The following is a 17,781-nucleotide window of genomic DNA, read 5'->3' as shown; positions in this document are numbered from 1 at the left end:
TGTTAAATGAGGTTGTTTGGGTTTTTCTCTCCCTTTGTTTGGGAGGATTGTGGTTTAAGGATAAACTTGTCAGGCCCAATGTCTTTATGAAGTTCCCAACATCAACCCTGAAGTCATATTTTGCACACGTGAGTAATCTTCCTTTTACGATCAGGTATGGCAAGAAGTTTTCTTAAGCCACGTTGACAGAGGAGTTTTCCAACATTTTTAAAAGCAGAAGACGAGTATGTCTTGCAGGGACTCTTCCCCTCCCTCTGAGGGTGTGTGAGGCAAGAGTCCCTGCGTAACAACACTCTTAGTGCCACAATCACAATGGCTGCACCCCTCACTCGCGTTGCAAAGTTTCAACTACACCCCAACATCCGTGATGGTTCTGGGCTCCTCCTCTAGCTCAGTGAGGATAACCTTGCCTGAGAACTCCGAACCCCTTTTCACTGCTTCAAGAACCTAACTAGAAGAGGGTATCTGAATGGGGAGCACGGAGGCAGCCGGTACTCACTGCGGAGCAGTTTATATGGTGAAGGCAAATGCAGGAATGGATTTGCTGGATGGCTCCCCACCGGGGAGCGAGGGTAAGAGTCACTCCTGAGGGAAGCCCTAAATCCCAATGTGCTTGGTTTACAAGGCGTAATAGAGAGACCTAATCTCCTAACATTTAAGTTACCTTTCTAAGCTTGTGGCATTTTGAATACCCTCAAAAGCGGTAAAACTTTATCCTTCAAGGCTGTATTTCATTCTGCTAACAATTCAGTCATTCAAGATCAAATCTTATGAGCCAGGAAGTGTGATCAAGGTAGATATTCTAGATTTTCATCAGCAACCAGGAGAGTGACCACAGAGTAATGACAAAGTCTGCATGGTTCATAAACTGGTTCCAAAAGCAACTGCAGGAAAATAAAGTATTCTGACCAAAAGCAGCGTGTTTGGGCCAGTATCTGTTATTTATTGGGCAATTTGCAAAGCACTGTGTAACACATCACATACATTATCTCACCTGTTTCTCATGTGAGCGTATGAGGTAGATATTGCATCCACATCTTACAGAGAATACAACAGTGTCAGAAAAATAAGACGCTTGCCCATGATCTCACTCCTAGGGTGAAGTCACACCATAATATGCTGTTTTCACGTCACCTGTATCACACGCCAGGACAAGCTGCCAGGGATAAAACCCATACCCATGTACGAGAGATCCCCGTTTTCAAAGAGAAAACAGAACCTTTTGTCTTATAATCACGCAGTACCAATGTCATCACTGCCTGAATAAAGGTGTCTCTAAGTTAGTCTTCCAGTTTACAGATTCTGCTAAAATTTCTTCAGAAATGGCATTATCAGTGAGCTGCCCAACAAGTCCCCTAAAACAAAGCACACAATCAAATGAGACTTTATAGTTAGGGTAAATTACACCTTTAGGATTTAGCTTACAGCCATACTCCACACAGATACGTATAATAACTTCAGGTTCCAGGTCATCACTATAACAGCAAAAGACAGGAACCCTAATGTTCATCAGTAACAGATTAAGTAAGTTATGGTATATCCATTCACTAGAATCTCATGGAGCCAAAGGAGGGAAACAGGTTCCTTGTTTCTTACATACTGATATGGAATGATCTCCATTTAAAAAATAAAATAAAATAAAATAAAATAAAATAAAATAAAATAAAATAAAATAAAATAAAAGGCCAGGGGTGAACCAATACAGTTTATCATTTGTGTAAACCTCCCCTCCCTCCCCCACCACACACATGTATTTGTTTAGGCAAAGAATCTTCCTCAAAGTATACAGGAAACTTGACAGAGCCTGCCTCCAGGAAGAGGAACTAGTTGCTGATGGACAGGAGTGGGAGAAACTCTTTATTCTGAATCACATTTGTATCTTGACCCATGGGAAAAGTGAAGTATTCAAACATTTTCTTAACCAAAAAAAAATGGACTAATTATATATTTGACAAATTACAATGGTGATTTCTTTCTTTAATTTTATTTTATTTTTTTAACGTTTATTTATTTTTGAGACAGAGACAGAGCATGAACGGGGGAGGGTCAGAGAGAGAGGGAGACACAGAATCTGAAACAGGCTCCAGGCTCTGAGCAGTCAGCACAGAGCCCGACGCGGGGCTCGAACTCATGGACCGTGAGATCATGACCTGAGCCGAAGTCGGCCGCTTAACCGACTGAGCCACCCAGGCGCCCTCTTTTCTTTTTTTTAAAGAGCAAGGGAGCAGCAGGCAGGACAGCAAAAGAGAGACTGTCCACCACAAGGCGATGGTGAGGGGCTATAGTCACAGTAGGGCGGAGTAAGGGAGTATGAGGACTGATGGAATTCTCCCTTTTTTGGTGATCCTTAGAACTGCACCTAGCTGTACATAGCCCATCGGTCAGTTAGGGCCTATGGCTTAATGAGCCCGTTTGCGTGCTCACTGTGGGCCCTTCTGCCTTCTTCAGGCTTCCACTGCCTGTAGCCGAAAAGCGGCCTCTATGCTCACCCCCCACCCCCATCAATAATGGAAATATTTAGCATTTGGGTGGAGGTCTCATCTTCAGTAGCTTCTCCCTGCTGAATGAGGAGCAGAGAGATGTCTCTACCAATGGGTCAACATACAATGGTGATTTTTTATTGCAGGGAGAAAAACAAAAACAAAAACCCTCAAAGTTTTCTTATGAGAATTACTATAAAGTTATAATGTAAATACATTTTTTTAATGTGAAAAGGCATAATATTTCTTTTACAGACAACTTATCATTTATCCATCATGTAACATCAAATGCACCTATAATCCCTTAAAATAGGAGGATTCTTTTGAGAGAAAAGTGTCGAATCAAAGACATCATTATGGAAAAACATGCATACTTGACTGAATTTCACAGAGGATAAAGGCCATTATTTTACATATTTTTAAACTCCCTAGTTCCTGACAGGGTTCTCAGGATATAGTTTCTCAGTCAATGTAGCAAATCGATTAATGATTAAATTAGCAGCTATGGAGCTGGCTGATAACAGTATACAGTAAGTGGATAATTCAGGAGTAAGTGGCTTCTGGACTTTAATTTTAATTACCGTGAAACAACATAATTTAGTAACAAATGTTTAAACACCCATTATAATTGTTAGACTGTGAAATCTGATCAGCCATACAAAACTCATCAATTTTTCTTTAGAAAACACTAGAAACCCCAAAGAATAGAGAGGTCACGTTTACTAATCAAGCACCATAATTCCAGTCTCAGGCCGTCCCAAGTGACTGGAAGGAGGAAGGGAAGGGGGGAGGATGCTGGAAAAGGGTAGTTCTGAATGCGAAGCCTCAACTGTTGCTCTCAGGCAGCATAGGATCTAGCAGAGAGGAAGACTGCTGAGGCTGAAATTTAAAACAAAAGCTTTTTGGTTCAGATGATAAGGAGGCCTCAAGAAGAGCAGAATCGGTCTATCCAGAAAGCAGTGCTGGGTCCGCCTCATGAACTAGGGGGTTTCTTCTTGGCATCCAAGTCCTTTTTAATTTCTTCAAGTTTTTTAGCCAGATTTGGTATCTTTAAAGAGAAAAAAGATGATTATAATTTTGCAGCTACCTAATTGATACTCTTTTACTTCTCTTCCTCCTACAACAAAGGGCTGTTGTTAAGTCTTTATTTTCCTCTGAAAGCGACTTGGCCTCACGGCTGCATAAGAAGGATCTCGAAGCTATAAACTGAAGTATGTTCCCTCCTCAGAAGCTAAATTCTGACTTCTACTTTTATATACTCACTGACCACCTCAATCCACTGCCAAATAGAAGTTGTGCATACGAACAATAAAGGCGATATAAATTAATAAAGTTCCTGCCTAGAAAACCATGTAACTCAAGTGAAGGTTGACAAAGAATTTCTTTTGTCACACTAATAGCTTCACCACAGACAAATCAAAAGTTAACATATTTCCCTTCCTTCCCTCTTCCCACCTCTTCCTTCCTTTCCCTCTCTTTAAAACAACCTTTCCAGAGGCCCCATGTATGGGCAGTTTTGTCACCTGCTTTTCCACTTCCCCTTCTACAAAATGTGTCTGATGTAACTGAAAAGATGATCCAATTACTCTTACATTTCCACTTATCACATAATTGTCCACAGAACTATACAAGAAGACTCTAAGTCAGTAGTTAATTATTCTGGGCCAACCAGCACAGCTCAGGATCATAAGACCATCTAAATTGATGAGATTTTGCCCTCTTGTGGTGATACGGAGGACAGATGCTTTTGTGAGGTGTATTTTTCAAACAGCAGAAAATCCTTCTACAAAACTCAGGACATTTTCCCCGAGACCTACGGACTTCATTTACGCTGGAAGGCATGCCTGACTTCAACAAAGACAAGTCACTACAAATTACGGGAGGACACAGATATGGTCACTTACGTCATAGTTCTGGGCCAGATACATTCCAACCACGTTGCCAAAAGTAAATCCAAGCTGAAAGAGTAGAACAGGAAGAGTTACACTGGATACGAAGTTCTGTGCCACCTGAGACCAAACCAAACTATAAAGACAACAGTCTAAGGAGCTCAGGACAGTTAACGACCCCTGTGTCCTGCCTAGGGCTAGGTAGTGTGAGACTGTTTCCTTCTGTAAAATAACATAGAAATACTCTCCCAAAACGTTAAGGAGCATACAGAAGTGAGAATAAATGGTAGCACTGAGCAAATCTACCCTAGATTCTCCCTGTCCCCTCACAACCTCCATAAACACTTGACTGTCAGTTCTAGAAACCCAAGCCAAAGTGATGACTTTGTTGTTGAAAGTAATTTGTTTTTTGTCTTTCTTTCTTCTTTGGTTTGTTACTTCTTGTTACATTAAACGAAAAATATCTGATTTAAAAAAGTACTCAGCTAAATGGTAGAATCTTAGAAAATGAAGAGATTTTCACAGTTCAATCTCTTCTTATTTCAAGTGGAACGTGAGGCCCAGGATAGTTAGTGAAGGGACTTTTTCAGGGTCGTTCACAACAAAGAAACACAGAACAACCTAAATTACATTCACACTCACAAACAAAGATATATCATGAGAGAACAGCATAGGAAACTCCAACATCCAACTGAGAGCACTCTGCCTGGATGGGACCTAATGGGCAGAGCACTTCCCACCTACGGGGAGCACACGTCCCCTCCCCAGCTCTTTCTCAGTGAGAAGAGACAGGCATGATTTTTAGAGAACTATAAATGTGTAACCCATCGGGTGACTGGTTTCTTCAACAACAACAACAAAACCATTTCATGAAAACTTAAAGCACTCCATTGACAACAAAAGAACCAAAGCTCCTTAAACTCTGAGTTCTAATGATGATCTGTAATTCCCTGGGTTTTTTTCCTCCAACAATTAAGCCCCTCCAACGGGACACCTAATTTCTAATCTCATAAATTCAAACTGGCATCTGGTATTTCTTTTTTTCCCACCATTTTCTATAATCAGTGTTGCTCCTATTCAATACACAGCAGAGGTTAACAGAAAAAGTGTGGCACTTATCACCACCAGTTCTAAATGGTGTGATCTAACCTTGTCTTCAAGTTAGAGATATATATGGGGAAACAGAATACAGCCTTACTGAGCTTTAAACACCAAAAGCACACTTTAAATTGGTTTGTTGTTAGTTAAATTAAGCATAAATGAGGCTATCCAATCTCTAATCATAGACCAATTTTCTAATCATTGGATTAATTAGACACGTCTTGTGAAAACATAGTTTTACCAAGGTGGTACCAAGAAGCAAAATGATTTTTTTTTCACTTCTGTGCGTTGAAACCAGATAGAGGTTTTCCAAATCCAGAAAGAGTATTAAATTTACTTAGAAGATGAGAAAAAAAATCAAATGAAAATTTTAGCTCTAACACCAAGCAACCAAGCAGAGGAAACATAAAGTTGCAAATTTTCAAGAAAAATAAGTTCTGATTCTATCACTATCTAGCTGTGTATCTTTAGCTGATTTGTTTCCTGATCTATAAAACATACTAGCAATGTTCCTTCCAGCTCCAACATTTGAGGCTTCCTGGTTCTTACCCTGTGTGTCTCAAAATAAATATGGCATATCTAATGTGGCTTCCTTTTGGCAAGGTCACCAGCCATTAGGCACGTGAAAAAATAGCAGTCATTTTAAAACACAACACAAAACAAAAACTATGGGCTTCTAGACAAGTCATGTCCAATTCCAGTTTCAGAATACTGCCCAGTCTATCACTGGGATGTTGTAAAATTACATACATAAGAGAAATGTCACATAATAAGAGAAATGTTTGAGGGGCGCCTGTGTGTGGCTCAGTCGGTTAAGCGTCCAACTTCGGCTCAGGTCATGATCTCGTGGTCCATGAGTTCAAGCCCCGCGTTGGGCTCTGTGCTGACAGCTCAGAGCTGGAAGCCTGCTTCAGATTCTGTGTCTTCCTCTCTCTCTGCCCCTCCCCTGCTCATGTTCTCTGTCTCTGTCTCTCTCTTTCTCTCTCAAAAATAAATAAGGATTAAAAAAAAATTTTTTTTTAAAAGAAAAATGTTGAGGGAAATGCATGAAGCCAGAAAAGCAGTTATATGTTCTTTATGGGATGCTCAATAGGCAAGTTTACACAGAAAAAAATTAATAAGAAATATAAAAACATAAAATCTCAATCTGAGCAATGGTGACTCATTAATCTGACAAAGTTAGATTGGAGTCAGATTACAGAAGGTCTTGAATGAATCGGAAACCTCTCTGCAGGCCAAGATTGCTTAACTTCATCCAGGCCAAGACCTGGCTGCCTTGCCAGGAGTCCATCCAGATGGCTGTATGCCACCCCCATGGTGCCCCCTCCACATCACTGGTCCCCCATTGTGTTCACTGCAGAGAAGAGAAGGTAGTGCAGGGAAAAGAAAAGTGACGGCTTCCCAAGCTTGACACTAAATGAATTACTATTACATCCTTTCTGCAATCATCTTGAGACTTTAGGAATATGTAGCTTCTTCCCACAAGCACACTGGGGACAAAAAAATGGCAAAACACCAGGGATCTGGGGACAGAGGAGTGGCATGAGCGAATTGGTCAAAGGACAAATGGGTGGGAGGAAAAGGCTGCAGCGAAGAATCAAGGAGGGAAGTCCAGACCGGCCTGGGTCCCCACACATTAGAGGAGACAGCGTGTCCCTGCTCTATAATTACACCTTACACTTAGAACCCACGTCCCTCCACAATCCCTTACCCACAATTCTGAAACTCAAACTCTACTCAAACTGTTTCACTGTAACTCATTTGGCAGCAAAATCACACCTGACCTGAACTGATATGAGACTATTTATAGTCTATCACATTCAGTGTGGAAACTCACTTTTTGCTACAGAAAAAGCAATCTTTAAACATAGGATCCTGCCCTACACCCCACTGGAGAATAGGCGTAACAGGAAATATTTTAATGTATGTCGTAACAGAGGCTATCCCAGAGTGCTACTGGGCTGTTAAGTAACAAGGTATATGCAGCTTAAACCTTTCTAAAATCTTAAAAACATCTCCCAATACATCTGGTCCCCAAAGTTTTGATTAAAAGATCAAAGACCCTTACATACTGAATGTACATTCATATTCAGCCCTGTGAAAGGATTATAAAATGTCTCTACACTCTCAAAGAGTTTGTACAATGTATAGGAAGAAAAGCTACATATAAACAAAACAGTTACAAAACAACTGAAGGCAACACCCAGTACAGGACCTTGACTGTAACAGAGGCAGGACAAACCAGAACTGGGTCATGCATTAAGTGGCCAAATGAATGACAGAGAAGTGATTCTTCTAAGAAACTGTATCTGAAAGAGATCAAGGTACCTCAACTTGTTATTACAGTCTCTATGCTGAGAAAGTGTTATCTTTTAAACTGGGAAGGGAACTGAATGTGGAGAATCAAGGCATAAAATATGAAGATGTGATACCTAAGAGAAACAGGATTGATTAGAAGATGATTTGAATTTAGAAATAGAAGTTAAGTATGGAGACTTGGGTAGGGCTGGCTGAGGGAACCTCAAGAAACAGGCAAAGGAGTTTAGTTCGCATGCGATCTTGGTGGAACACCAACGGCTACCCTCTACCAGCAGCAACGTGATGAAACCACTGCTTTCAGAAGTATTCAACCAGCAGCTCTACACAAAAAAGGCTGAATAATGAGTAAGTGCAGGTCATGGAAGGCCCAGATTCGTGTGGCAGCAGAGAGGACAGAAGCAAATGTGACTGAATTGTTTTTCTTAAAAATCAATGATGATCCCCCAAACAGGTTCTTAACTATAGAGAACAAAAAGATGGTTACCAGGGAGGAGGTGGGTGGGGGAAATGGGGGAAATAGGTGAAGCCTCAGAGTGCACTTATCCTGATGAGCACTGAGTATTGTACAGAATTGCTGAATCACTATATTGTACACTTGAAAGCAATATAACACTCTATGTTAACTATTCTGGAATTAAAAAATGAATGAAAACTTAAAATAACAATAATAAAATAAAAATCAACGGTAAGCAACAAAACAGAATGGACAGTCCAGGAAAACCTTTCACCTTTATGGTCAAGTGATTTTTTAAAACATATTTTTAATTTTTTTTTTTTTTTTAAGTTTACTTTGAGAGAGACAGAGATAGCGCGAGTTGGGGACAGGCAGAGAAAGGGAGACAGACTCCCAAGCAGGTTTCATGCTGCCAGCGCAGAGCCTGACATGGGGCTTGACCTCACAAAGCCACAAGATCTTGACCTGAGCCAAAACCAACAATGGATCACTGAGCCACCCAGGCACCAAGTGATTTTTAACACAGGTGCTCATACATTCAATAAACAATGCTAGGACAACGGGATATCTACATGCCAAAGAGTGAATATGGACCCTTACCTTACATCATAAACAAAAACTATCTGAGAAGGGTCAAGATCTAAATGTGAACGCTAGAACCATAAAACTCTTGTAAGAACACTCAGGAACACATCTTCAAGATCTGCATCAGGCGATGGTTTCTTAGATATGACACCAAAAGCAAAAGTGACCAAAAAAAAAAAAAAAAAAAAGATAAATTAGACTTTATCAAAATTAAAAATGTTTGTGTTTCAAAGAATACCATCACAAAAATGAAAAGACAACCCAATAGAATGGAATAAAATATTTGCAAATCACTTATCAATAAGGGACTTACATCTAGAATATAAGAATCCTGGTGACTAAATAATAAAAAGACAACCCAACTTAAAAATCAGCAGAGGATCTGACAGTCACTTCTCCAAATCAGATAGATACACATGAGCAATGAGCACATGAAAAGATGCTCAGTGTCACTAGTCATCAAGGAAATGCAAATCAAAACCACAGTGAGGTGCCACATTGTGCCCACTAGAGGACTTTAACACAAAAGATGAACAGGTTTTGAAAAGGATGTGGAGAATGTGGAACGTTTATCGACTGCTGAGGGTACAGCCACTTTGGAAAACAGTTTAGCAATTCCTCAAGTTGAGCACAGAGTTACTGTCTGATGCAGCAATTCTATTTTAGGGTACATATGCAAGAGAAATGAAACATACATCTACACAAAAACCAGCAGACAAACGTTCACAGCAGGATTACTCGTAATAGCCAAGTTACAAACAACCGAAGTGCTATAAACGGGTGAAAGGATTAACAAAATGTGGTATATCCATACAACATAATATTATTCAGCCACAAAAAGGAATGAAGGACTGACTTCACACTGCAACATGGATGAACCTTGATATCATTATACTGAGTGAAAGGCAGTCGGAAAAGACCACCTATTATATGACTCCACTGAAAGGAACTGTCCAGAATAGGCAAATCCATAAAAACACAAAATAAACTAGTGGTTGTCCAGGGCTGTGGAAGAGAAGAATGAGAAATGAATGCTAATGAGTATGCAGTTTCTTTTTGGGACAACGAAATACTAGATACAAAATTAGATAGCCGCGATGGCCACACAACTCTATGAACATACAAAAAAACAAACAAACAAAAAAACCAAAAACCAAAACAAAACAAAACAAACCACTGAATTCGGGGTGCCTAGGTGACTCAGTTGAATGAGTGTCTGACCTGGGCTCAGGTCATGATCTCCCGGTTCATGAGTTCGAGCCCCACATCAGGCTCGTCAGCCTGTCAGCCTGTCAGGGCAGAGCCCACTTTGGATCCTCTGTCCCCCTCTCTCTGCCCCTCCCCGGCTTGCGCTCTCCCAAAAATAAATAAATATTTTAAAAAATATATTAAACATCAATAAGATGTGGTAAAATATCAGCCACATGGGATAAAACAGGAAATCAAAGACAACTTCAAGGTTTCCGGACTGGACAAATGCTTAAAAAGAATGGAAACGTTACAGTGAAAAAAATGAGGACCACTGCCATCACCTGGTGGCTCTGTATATGAACACCACAGCAAATCAACTTTTTTTATGTAAGGACACATAAGCAGGTTAGTCACAAGGGTGCATCAACACCAACAAGCACTAAGTCTTAAAAACAAGTAAGCAAACTCCAAAGCAATCTGACTCATCATTTGCTGCTCAACCCCTTCCCCAATCAGAAAGGTATGTCTGTCAGCGCATAAAGCTACAGTTTTGACCTGAGGATGGCACCTGGCAGTAACCCAGACTGAACACTACCCAACAAGTCTGAAAGAGGACTCATCAAATCACATTTTCAAACCCAAGTTATGACACAGAATCTGAACCATCTCGTATTTACTGACAAGGGTTTCAGAAACCTAAAAGTAATCTCATTAAAAATAAATAATAATAGAAATAATCTCATTTTATTTAGCAAATATAGCTACAACTAGCATTCAAAAGGATACCCCAAAATATTTTATGGTCTCAGATGAGAAAAGCTACACATTGACAATAAAACCAAAAGTATACATTATCTAGCATTAATAAAAGATATGCTGATAATTTTCTCAGTTTAAATTACTTTTTACATATTTTTTAATGTTTTTTTACTTATTTTTGAGAGAGAGAGTACACGTGAGCAGTGAAGGAGCAGAGAAAGCGGGGGGACAGAGGATCCAAAGCGGGCTCCAGGCTCTGAGCTGTCAGTACAGAGCGCTATGCGGGGCTCGAATTCACGAACCAGGAGATCATGACCTGAGCCGAAGCCAGACGTCCAACCGACTGAGCCACCCAGGTGCCCCAATTTCTCACTTTAATCTACACACCTAGAGAACCTGCCTGAAGACTGCTCCATTTCAAGGAGGCAAGAAAAGATCCACCTTTTTGTACCTTAGTCTTTAAACATTTAGACTTGTTGTGGAGAAATTATCAACTGTGTTTCACAGCTGCTTCAAGTAATAATAAAACCCGCATTCTATCCATTAAAACAAACCTCTGCTGAGGATATAACCTATGGCTTCTCTACTGCAACCACAGAGAAGTGCATTTTTAAGATGTAAGCTAGATTTTATACTCAATAATTTTCCTTAGAGAAAGAAGAGGCGGGGCGGGGGGTCGCGGGGGGGGGGGGGGGGGGGGGCGGTGGCTGTTAATTCTTCAATTGAGCCAGTGAATTAAATTGGGACATTCATGAAAAAGTTAGCTGTAACATTCCGGAAAGAGGTCTATCAGGTAGAACCAGTCGGCCTGTTCTCAAAGAAGCTGATTCAAATATTCAAGTATCTTATGAATATCTGAGAGAAGTCATCAGGCAAAAGAGGAATATCTAATTAAATAAATGAAATAAAATAGTATTGCCTAAGTGCCATGTGCTTGGGAAATCTAAATATAAGGTATGCTGCTGCTTCCCCTGGAATTTATGGTCTACTCTAGAAAGACAAGACTAAAACGCATGAAGGTGCAGTGAACAAAACAGAGCGCATCACCAAATGATGGTCTGAATGGGCCACATAGTTTAAGTGCTTCCTATTAGAAATCTAATGTCATTTGTATGAACACATCAAAGGAGAAAAATCACTTGATCACCATATGGGTACACAGCATGACAAAATTCAATAGACAATCATAATAAAAACTCTTAAACCAGAAATAGAAGAGAATTTCGTTCATCTGTAAGGAAATATCAGAAACACATCATACTAAAACCTCAGAAGCATTTTCACTAAAAGCAGAAAAAAAAAACTAGGATATCCACTCTTACTACTACTGGAAGTCCTAACTTGATTTACGGAAAAAATTGGAAAAGAGCACAAAATTGTCCTTGTTGCCTTCAATGGAGATAAGACTGCCTTCACAGTATGGCATTCACTGATTCACTTCCAAGTGAATGTACAAACTATGGGAGTTAAAAGATAAGGAAGACTGCTAGATACAAAAATCAATACACCAGGGGCACCTGGGTGGCTTAGTTGGTAAGGCGTCAGACTCCTGATCTCGGCTCAGGTCATGATCTCACGGTTCACAGGATCGAGCCCTACGTCAAGCTCTGCGCTGACAGCGTGGAGCCTGTTTGGGATTCTCTCTCTCTCTCTCTCTCTCTCTCTCTCTCTCTCTCTCAGTAAATAAATAAACATTTAAAAAAATCAATACACCCAAATTAGCATTTCTATACATCAGCAATGAATTTGGAAATGTAATTTTAAAAAGGATGCCACTCAGAACAACTAAAAAGTACCTGGAAATATACATATAAAAAACAAGGTACAAGACTATTATTGAGAAGATAATAAAACATTGATGAAAGGCATACAAAGATGTAAATTAATGGGGAGATGGATCCTAACAGTGTCAACATTTCAGGAGCTTAAGGTAATAAAGAAAGCTCATGGAAAAAGATGGGAATTGAGCCATTAAGAGTAGTTGGGGAAGGGGGAGGCAAAAAAGAGGACAAAGGGAAAACCGTATGGGAAGGTCTGATAGCAGGAAGGTCCATAGGTTGGTCCAGATCAGTAAGATAGTCTATTCAATCAAAAGCAAAGGAGATACGTTGAAGGGCAATAGGAAGGGAAAATGGGGTCAGATTAGCAAATCTTGAAAATCAAGTGCAAGTGGTTACTCTTTGATCTGGAGGGACATAAAGACCATGGACAGTTTCTGAGCACGTGAAGAAGACTGGAGGATTACTCAGGCAGCTGCAAGGGTGGACAGAACACCAAGGGCATCAAAGGAAACGTAGAAGTAGAGAAGGCAGCCTTACTTTTCTAAGGCTGATCAGACTGCATGGAGGGGCCATGTTTCAAAACAAACCAACCAACCAACCCCAAACTAGATTCGGGGAAGGCTAACCAGCATGAACCTGAAATACAGAATGGATGGAAGAATCAGAGATGTTTAGTCTAAAGACAAGACTGATGGGGGTCAGGGGATAGAGAAAGGTACCAAGGTAATGCTGTTCTGATATGTGAAGTGTTGTCATGTGAGTTAGAACTGCTCTTTAACACCAAGAATAGTGTAAGATGGTGACCAAAAATGACAGATCCTCTGAGGAAGTAGTGAGCCTATTCTATTCATTAATTTTTTAAGTTTATTTATTTTGAGATAGAGCACAAGCAGGCAAGGGGCAGAGAGAAGGGGAGACAGAACGCTTAACCAACTGAGCCACCCAGGTGCTCCATAGTGAGCCTATTTTAACAGGAGGTGACAAAACATACACCAGACACCCCGTTAGCAGTGGAGACCAAGTGTCAGCATGTTAAACCACATAACCTACAATCACTCCTCCAACTCAAAACCCACATTCCTACCCCAACTAGGCTGGTGTACCTGGTGCAAAGGCACAGTAAAAAAGACCTACTCTACGAACTTGTCACTGGGGAACATAAAGATGGAACTTTCGTAAGGTGAGTAATGAAGACCCAATGGCCTAAAACAACAGCTAATGTTTACTGAGTGCTTATTGTGTGCAAGGTAGCATTCTCCTTTCATGAATTAGCTCATGCTCCTCACAGACTTATAAAGCAGGTACTATTACTGCCCAGTTTATGCTGGGGAAACTGAGGCACAGAGCAGTTAAGGAACTCACCCAAGGCTACACAGGGACATTTATGTGCTAGGCATAGCTGATAAGGATATGGAGAATGAAGGAGAGAAACAAATCAAAGATTATGTCAGCATTTCAAATTTGAGAAAGGGCTGGAGAAGAGAAAGAAGTCAGCTGTGGGGCATGGGTTGCAGGGTGGGGGATGGAAGAGGCAACGGGTCCAGATGTGTTGGGCCTGAGATAGAGGGTAGGGCAAGAGATGCTGAGCAGACAGTTGATGACAGTGAACTGGAACTCAGAGAAAGGGACGCAAGGTAGTCCGGGAAGCAGCAAAGAGGAAAGGTGATGTATGACAAGGAACACACTCCCTGAGGGTGGGTGTGAAGAGAAGAGCAGAGTCAGGGACTGAGCCTTGAGAAACACCTAGAAACCAAAAGACGGGAAAAGCAGCCAGTGCCAGCAGGCGAGATTAGATAGGACCATTTCCCGGCTGCTGCCCCAAGATACTGTTCCCCTCAGCCCTGGGAGGGGCCAGCACCAGAGTCAGTCGCCTTCACTCTGTGCAGGCTCTTCCCCAAAAATAAAGCCACATGTGTTCTAGTGTTAAAGAATGTCGCACAAGGAAGGATCCAAAAGCCAAGAGATGGGGGATTGAGGAGGAGGTGATTAAGAGCACCAAGCGCTGCCACTTCGAAGGTAACAAGGGCAATCCATGACCCCGGGAAGAGCACCGCAGGCAGGGCACGCAGGGCTCCCGGCGGTGTCCGTCACATCAGGCCTCCCCCCAAAGCCTCAGAACTTTCCTTACAACAACCGTGGCTGAACCTACTGCGATCAAGGAAGCTACTGCGTTAAAGGGAAAAGAGGCAGCAGGACCACGGGAACAAGTTTTTGAGACCGGGATGATCGGCGACTGTTTTAATCCACGGAGGAATGGACAACGAAAGGAATATAAAAGCAACACAATCGGGTGCAGTGGTTTTCAACTGGTGTTCCAGGAAGTGACAACTGTGGGAAACGTCTTGGAGGGTTCCAGAATGTGCAATGACCATGCACAGGTTTAACTTTGTATCCATTTCATTACTTCCAAAACTCTTCCCATCACCTACCTTTCTGAGGGTAAACGGGTCCCCATTTTTAGGACCGGTTCCAGCGAGAAACTGAATAAATCTGAGTCCTTATTAAGTGTCGGTTAACACACCTTCATGTGTTAACTCATTTTTAATCCTCACAACAAAGCCATGAGGTAGGTTCCCATTTTCATATGGGGAAACTGAAGCACAGACAATTTAAATAACATACCCAAGTTCCCACAGCTTAAAAACGATGGAGCTAGGTAGGGTTCGAGCCCAGGTGTCTGACTGCTTAAGCACCAGAACAAGATGGCTGGTCACAGGTTAAAAGCTCGAGGACAACTTAGGGATCACCTGCTTCAACCTGCTGTTGTTGTTGTTGTTGTCGTTTTAAGTAGGCTTCACATCCAGTATGGAGCCCAACGCGGGGCTTGAACACATAACCCTGAGATCAAGACCTGAGCTGAGATTAAGAGACCAACACTCGACTGACTGAGCCACCCAGGCACCCCTCAACCCATTTTATAAATAAAATGGCTAAAAGCAAGAGAAAGACTTGCCCAAGTTCAGAGACTTAGTGAATCATTCGACAGAGGTAAAATCAAGGTGAAAAGTAATACTATCCACGTCTTTCAAAAGATGCGATGAGGAGATGGGAGAACAAGGGGGCAAGAGAGCATCCACGTTCCAGTTACTTCCGAGCTAGGAATTTAACGGACGGATGCAGCATCTCTCCTTGAATGCTGAGAATTCTGAATCCTCAAATCAGATACATGCATATTTATACACAGCAAAAGTTTATTCCAAAACCAAATAAATTCACTCTGCAAAAGCACTTATGAAGTATAATGGAATCAATAAGCTACAGCTGTAGAAGTCTCAATGCTATCATCTTACACTTTGGGGCTGATACTGTTTTGTTTTTTTTTTAATTTTTTTAAATGTTTATTTATTTTTGAAAGAGAGAGACAGAGCACGATCAGGGGAGGGGCAGAGAGAGAGGGAGACACAGAATCTGAAGCAGGCTCCAGGCTCTGAACTGTCAGCACCCAGAGCCCGATTCGGGGCTCGAACTTGTGAACCGTGAGATCATGACATGAACGGAAATTGGATGCTTACCCGACTGGGCCACCCAGGCGCCACTGATACTGTTTTTAACCTTTGTGTTTCCTACAACTAAATGACAGTAATTATTTCTATTGCCCCCTAAACTAACACCTAGTTAGGACACTGGAGAAACTTCCAGAGGCAAAGGGTACAGCCCTGTCCTAGCTGGGCAGTTTATATCAAGGATACCTCTTTCCACCTAGAGATTTTAAAAATCAATTACCATCTAAGAAAGAAAGAAAGAAAGACAGACGGAAGGAAGGAAGGAAGGAAGGAAGGAAGGAAGGAAGGAAGGAAAGAAAGAAAGAAAGAAAGAAAGAAAGAAAGAAAGAAAGAAAGAAAGAGAAAACCCAAACAAGGCACTTTTTTTATTCCCTGTAATAAAGAATATAGCATGTGGGAAAGCATCTTCTCCCCAAGGCACCGAACGTGTCCACCAGGAAGACAATGGAACACCTGCTTCTTGTCAGAACCAGAGGTTGAAAGCATCAAGTGTGGAAGGCTCAAAAACTTGGAAGAGAGACTTTCACTTGGAAATGTTTGGCGAGACTTCCTGAAACCTTCACCGGGCAATCTTTGAAATACACTCAGCGTCGCCAGAAAACCAGTTTTCAACCGAAATAAAGAGCCAGGAGGTAGAATTTATTTGCTCATAGTAACACTCATTTCCCCCCCAAAAATGAGCACTTTGGAAGAGTTGCTTGCACACCGGGGTCTGACTCACGCCAGCAACCAGCCATCCTCCAAGTCTGGAAGCTCTAAAAGGCCTGACGAGGTCCCCTCCCCCCCAGCCCCCAAGGCTCTAACTCCGACCTTGTGTTTCTGCGCCTCGTGGGATGGCTTACTAATTTAGAGTTTATTCCTGGCCCTCCCCGCCCTCTTCCGTTCTCAAAAACCCAACCAGCAGGGCTCTCCGGCAGGGACTGGGGTGCGGGGGTGCGGGGGGCAGAAGAGGGGAGGCCGCGAAGTCCTTAAGGACCCCAGAAGCTTTAACACCACGATTACACAATCCGCCGGGACGGCCCAGAAGTGGCTCTGAAAATGCCTGCTGACGCCTCCAAGTTCTGGCGTGACTTGAATGACTGCAGAACAAGTACAGCAAAGGGATGGGCGCCCGGCAGAAACAAAACCCTGCAGCCCACCCCGACAGGCGACGAGCGGGCGCTGCGGGGACGCGGACCCACGCGCACACCCCTACAGCCCCGCAGCCCGGCCCCGGAGCCCTCGAGGGCCCCGAAGCCACCCCGAGCCCCTGCGGGGCAGCTCCACTCACCAGAAACTGGAGCATGGTGTCCGCGAGGAAGGAGCGAAGGGCGGCTGCCGCTGGGTGGGCCCGTCCGAGCCTGCCTCTGGGGCGGAGGGCGGAACCCGCCGTGGGCTTCCGGGTCACGCCCGGCCCCGCCCGCGCCTCCCGCCTCGCCTCTCCCCGCCCCGCCGCGCCCCGCCCCACCCGCGCGCCGCTCGCGGCGCCCCGGCGCCCCCTGGCGGAGCGCCCCGGCATTACCGCCTGAACCGGACGGCTGGTGAGAAGGCTGAGGAGGAGCAAGTCCCAAGTCCCAGGCCTGGCTGGATAGTTTTGGTCGTTCATATGCCGGGACGCCAGTCCCCCAAATCCCGCTTCTGGAAACGTGGGTCGGGCCCCGGGATCTATATTACTACCAGCACCCAGCCGATTCTGATGCACTTAGGCTTAGGACTCCCTGAACTGCAAGGAGGGCAGGA

At 42.8% G+C, this 17,781-nt stretch overlaps 1 protein-coding gene across 1 annotated transcript; it reads right to left on the bottom strand.

The window, feature by feature from the left end:
* Window positions 1-922: 922 nt before the first annotated feature.
* On the bottom strand, window positions 923-17,451 carry STMP1 (short transmembrane mitochondrial protein 1). The gene is made up of 3 exons (XM_019452861.2): window positions 17,333-17,451; window positions 4,385-4,438; window positions 923-3,528 (listed from the first exon to the last, which is right to left on the bottom strand). The coding sequence occupies exons 1-3, from the start codon at window positions 17,345-17,347 to the stop codon at window positions 3,454-3,456; spliced, it is 144 nt and encodes a 47-aa protein (XP_019308406.1). The 5' UTR covers window positions 17,348-17,451; the 3' UTR covers window positions 923-3,453.
* Between the last annotated feature and the right edge of the window lie 330 nt (window positions 17,452-17,781).

This window comes from Panthera pardus, unplaced genomic scaffold (genome assembly GCF_024362965.1).
Source record: "Panthera pardus isolate Hobbes unplaced genomic scaffold, ASM2436296v1 HiC_scaffold_8, whole genome shotgun sequence".
NCBI lineage: Eukaryota > Metazoa > Chordata > Mammalia > Carnivora > Felidae > Panthera > Panthera pardus.
This window is presented reverse-complemented; position numbering and strand designations above follow the sequence as displayed.